Source organism: Sitophilus oryzae, unplaced genomic scaffold (assembly GCF_002938485.1).
Source record: "Sitophilus oryzae breed Bouriz unplaced genomic scaffold, Soryzae_2.0 scaffold_1395_pilon_pilon, whole genome shotgun sequence".
Lineage (NCBI taxonomy): Eukaryota > Metazoa > Arthropoda > Insecta > Coleoptera > Curculionidae > Sitophilus > Sitophilus oryzae.
Genome location: NW_022146054.1, coordinates 851,625 through 856,850, shown reverse-complemented (window position 1 = coordinate 856,850; position 5,226 = coordinate 851,625). Strand labels below are relative to the sequence as shown.

At 34.3% G+C, this 5,226-nt stretch overlaps 1 protein-coding gene across 1 annotated transcript; it reads right to left on the bottom strand.

Annotated features, from left to right (window-relative positions):
- Positions 1–3,881: 3,881 nt before the first annotated feature.
- LOC115875747 lies at positions 3,882–4,671 on the bottom strand. Its single transcript, XM_030891260.1, has 3 exons — positions 4,485–4,671; positions 4,237–4,428; positions 3,882–4,183 (listed from the first exon to the last, which is right to left on the bottom strand). The coding sequence occupies exons 1-3, from the start codon at positions 4,669–4,671 to the stop codon at positions 3,882–3,884; spliced, it is 681 nt and encodes a 226-aa protein (XP_030747120.1).
- Between the last annotated feature and the right edge of the window lie 555 nt (positions 4,672–5,226).

The following is a 5,226-nucleotide window of genomic DNA, read 5'->3' as shown; positions in this document are numbered from 1 at the left end:
GCAGAAATTAATGAATAAAGACCCTCGCAAATTTCCTACTTAAAGTAGTGGGAAACGGGTCTATTTTAATAAGACTGTAATTGTGCTTTGTGCTATAATATTCCGGTGACCTAGAGAATTATGTTTTTGTTATTGCACCCTGAGAATAAGTTTAATAGTTTACTTTTAATATGAACTACTATTGAAAGAGCTGATAAATATTTGTTTTTCATTTTTTTAATTTTCATCATGATTCTGAGATCATCTGACAGGAAACCGCTTTTATCACATTCTATACCGGGTGCGTCTCAAAAGTAGCTTACCTCTATAACCTTTAAATTTTTTAAGATTATAGAACGAGATTTGGCATGTTAGTATATGACATAAATTACTTACTTAATTACTTACATATGACATAAATTTTGAGTGATTGACGTATTCAATTATTTTCGTTCACTTGCTATTTACATCCAAATATTGACGTTACTTTAGAGATTATTTGGAAAAAATCGAAATAAAAATGAAACTTCTACACCCTGTATCTCCGAAACTAAGCATTTTAGGACATACATTTATACGAACTTTATTACTTATTTTTATCTGCAGAATATGCTGGCGAAGTTTCCGGAATATAATTCGGACCACCCTGTATATCCAAAAGAAACAAAAAGACTCAAAGTCTCGGTCTCCACAAAAAGTTAAATTGTGACACGTGTTTCGCTCATACGAGTATCATCAGACAAATATACAATTAAGGTCACACCACATACATTCTTCTTCTTCGTGTGCCTTCTCCTCATTGAAGGTTGGCGACCATCAATTGGAATTCCTCCCTGCCTTGAGCCAAACGGATAATTGCACTGGCCTCTCCTATATTAAACCACTGGCGCAAATTCCGCAACCAGGAAAACCGTTTACGCCCTATGCCTCGTCGTCCTTCAATCTTTCCCTCAACGATCAGCTGTAGGAAACTATATTTCTTATTTCGAAAAATATGACCAAAATATGCTTCTTTCCGTCGTTTTATTGTAGTTAATAGTTCTTGGTCCTTACACATTCTTTCTAATACTTCGAGATTTGTTATTCGTTCGGTCCAGGATATTTTCAACATTCGTCGGTATAACCACATCTCAAATGAATCCAAGCGTGACATGGTCCGTGCCTTCAACGTCCATCCCTCGACTCCGTATAACAATGTAGAGAGTACATAGCATTTGGTAGCTCGCCATCGAGTAGCCAGATTCAGGTCTCGGTTGCAGAGTAGAGTTTTCATTTTGAAAAAAGTGTTTCTGGTTATTTCAATTCTATGTTTGATTTCTTCATCAGGATCCCATTTATCATTCAGCCGGCAACCCAAGTACTTAAATCTTCTTACCCTTTCTATATTTTGATCTTCCACTTGTATCCTGATATTTTCGATATTTTGTTTGCTGATAATCATCACATTCATTCACATTTTACATATTAAAACAACACAGGGGTTGAGACCCAGACTTTTTCTTTCTTTTGGATTTCGTAATATGGCAAAAATTGCTAAATTTGTTCATTATTTACAGTTTCATCATCATCATCATCATTTAGCTTATACCGTCCACTGCTGAACAAAAGCCTCCCTTAACTCTAGCCATTCCTTTATATTTTGTGCCACTTGAATCCAGTTTCCAGCCACCCTCCAGACAGGTCGTCCTCTGCTTCTATAGGCCTCGTGTCTATTTCAGTTTACTAAACTGTAAAAAAGCCATTTAAAATAGTAGACGTCGCACTATACTTAATAGTAATCTACAATGATTAAAAAATCTACAACGAACAAAATTAATTTAAGTATTTTTTTATCTAAATTTAAAAATGTGAATTTATAATTTATATACATACAGAATGTGGATAACGCAGGGGGTGGCAACAATGCAGTCTCTCCAAGCACTATAAACAAATCAAAAGTTTTGCAATATTTTCCGAAAAATGTCTGAAAAAATATAAAAATTTCAATATTTTTTTTCGCAAAAAAACCTCATGGGCGTGTTTTCTGGGTTCGAACTATACTACCAGTTAAAATACTTGCACTTATTTCTGGGACACCCTGTAGGGCTTAAAAAGCAACTCAATTTTGAAATCAGGGAACATTTTTACGACATACATATATTCAGTTAAACACAAATGCGGAGGCCGAAAAAAAGTGTGCAAATGGGTAACAAACAATCGCCTAATGGAGGGATTCGCATAGGAGCGATTTAGCGTGAACCCTTTTTATTTACGGCACTAGTGTGACTACAATTCGCGTTGTCCTTTTTCTTTTTAATTATCCATTGATTACAAATTTCAAATCCCCATAAGCTTTTTTATGTGTTGTCGCTCCGGTCCTTAGTTGTTTTAAATTCCGCCGCTTCTCGCTTTAGTGCTTCGGTCGAGCCGAATTAATGCCAATGTTTACGATGGTGGGTTAATATGGAACACAAATTCTGGTTAAATGCTATACATATTTTTAGAAAAATCTATTTCTACTTTGTCTAAATATTAGGGAACGTGTAACTAATGAATATGTAGAAAAATGTTAGTTGTTTGGGGTGCTAGACACGTAAATAATCGATTATTTAATTTTGGATCTATAAGTACTGTGATTTTTTTGAAGGTCTATATTATCTTAATATTTAAAAAACAAGAGCCCACTCTGAATACTCCAAGTCATTTTCTGTGGAAGAAGTGGATAAAGCACTGGAAGACACCAAATCTAGCAAAGCTCATGGATTCGATGGAATTCACCCCGAATTCCTCAAAAACTGCGGGAAACCTACAAGAATATGGCTGAGTAAATTATATTCCGATATCCTACTAACAGGACATATTTCAATAGAGCTCAAGAAATCCAAAATAATTGCAGTTCTAAAACCAATCAAACCCAAGAACATGCCTGAAAGCTACAACTTTTAGAACATAATATGCTATTAAACCGACTAGGCCCATTCATATTGGAACATACTCCTGTTGAACAGGCTGACATAACAACGTTACGCTTTCAAAGCGGTGAGAGAAAGTATGCGATTAGCGGAGCGCCAAGCAGTCGATTTTGGTAATCTCGTTGCCGTGTTCCGAAGCCGAATCGTTTTATGGATACGCGTTGAGCACATATTCACCGCATCGCAATCTCTTAGGTATCTAATAGTTAAATGTAATAAAACAATGAAAAATGTCAATGTTACGTGAATTTCATAACCTATTGTTGAGTTATGTCAACCTATTTTTCTATGGATATGTCATTGGGTGGTATTAATAAAAGTCAATAGATACTTAATACTTACGGTTTCATAAGTTAATACTGAAAAGTATATTAATAAAGTTTAAGTACAAACTGATACTTAAAGTATGTACTGATAGAATATAAGTTTGTACTTATGCTAACCAGTTGCTACTTAAGTCTATATTAATAAACGATAGGTTATACCTACTTATTAAATTAAGTATGTTCTTATACATTTTTAAGTCTGTTTCTTAGTATGCTGATAGTGCTTGCTGAAGGTGTATTCCTATTTGTTTATAAAATGTTTGTCGTGCAACGAGCTGCAAGAGTTTATAAAAACAGACGAGAAGATCCTCGTGATCAAGATTATATGAAATTGTTTCGTTTTAACCCCGAAAGTGTGGCGTGGTTAACGACACATTTTTTTGGTATTGATAGCGGGGAAACCGGTGCCATAGACCATATCACCAAAATGAAAATATTTTTAAGATATATTGCTGATCCAGGTGGGTCTTTAGACGATGACAACATCGAAGATGAAGCAACTGTTGGACGACTTGAACTTCGAAGGGAAGGTCAAGTCATACGCGACCGTTTAGCCACAATTATTTACGCCAATCAAAATAACTAACATAATTTTTATTAAATTGAAAATACATATATCTAATTATTACAACATAGTATACGTTTTCTCTCCTTCTCTTAGAACATGATCTTTATTTAATTCTTTCTCCAGTTTTGCCTTTTTGAGATTTAGAACATGCAGTTGCTTCAAAAGCACCAATCGTTGTAGTTCCGTGGTGCTTAACGTACGTGTTTCCTCCGTTTCGTATTGTTCTATAATTTTTTGTCGCTTTGGACGTGCAGGTAACAGTGGTGGCAGTGTTGAAGTTGAAGCGACTGACGGACCTGCCACTTCATCGGATTGTTTTTCTTTTTGTTCATCAGAAGGGATTCCGACTGCGACATGTCCTGAAACGAAATATTACACTACTTTATATGTAATAAAAATATAATTACTTTACCAGGTATTTTGAAAAGAACAGGATTGCACTCCTCTTGATCCCCCTGTAGTGCCGTGTACATGAATTGTTCTGCTGCACTTAGCTTTTTCTTTTTATTCCCAGTTATGTTGGCATCAGTTTTTTTTACTACCGCCTTCAGGTTATTAATTTTTTTTAATAATTTTTTGGAGTTTGTTGGTTTTCCAAAATTATCTACAATGCTTTCATAGTTAGATTACAACATTTTATAATAAGATATGATAACTTACTCTCATAATGTTGTTTAAGCGTGTCTAAGACGTCTTGTTTTTTTTTATTTATTGCCGGAGTTTTCCATTTATTTAAAATAATAGGGTTATCCCTCACATATTTGGCTACAAATGTTACATCCGACTCTTTACTTTTTGAAACACTCTCATTGTCACTTTCTTCACTTTCGGACGAAACGAACGACATGATAGTCGTCGATAAATAAATGTAGAAAAATAAATATTTTGAGGTTTGTATACATATCAAGTGTAAACAGGTTTAAAAAAGTGTTGACGTGAGTTTCTTGTATGTTTTTCTTTTAATCAAATTTCGAGTAAATAAGAAAATACATAAGAATAATCAGTAAATACTTCTAAGTATCAGCGTCTATTTTTTAATATACATTTCAGTATTTACTTAATGCTGATGATGATACTTATAAGTAAGTACTTATAAGTAAATACTTATTTTTATTAATACCATCCATTATTCCTATTATACGAGGGAAATGCTGAAGACGCTTCTCAGCATTTTCGAAATGGAATAATATTTATAGCTGCCAAGTCGTAAATTATCAATTACTTATTGAGGAATCTGTATAAGGAGGAGTAATTTTCCCTAAAGAGCCAGAGAACGCACAAAATCAGAATTTTTTTTTTTCGGTTCGACAAGCAAATCGATCCTTTAAGGTAACCGTTTTCGAATCGTTTAGCCCAATCAATAAAGACGCTAAGCGCGTCAGATCAGAATACTCAAATCGGT

What these genes read in the sequence shown, in the direction of transcription:
- LOC115875747 (XM_030891260.1), bottom strand. Translation starts at nt 4,671, where the DNA reads ATGTCGTTCGTTTCGTCCGAAAGTGAAGAAAGTGACAATGAGAGTGTT. An exon ending in GCTTAAACAACATTATGAGA is followed by an intron (nt 4,429 to 4,484) that starts GTAAGTTATCAT and finishes AAAGCATTGTAG; the next exon opens with ATAATTTTGGAAAACCAACA. An exon ending in TGTTCTTTTCAAAATACCTG is followed by an intron (nt 4,184 to 4,236) that starts GTAAAGTAATTA and finishes ATTTCGTTTCAG; the next exon opens with GACATGTCGCAGTCGGAATC.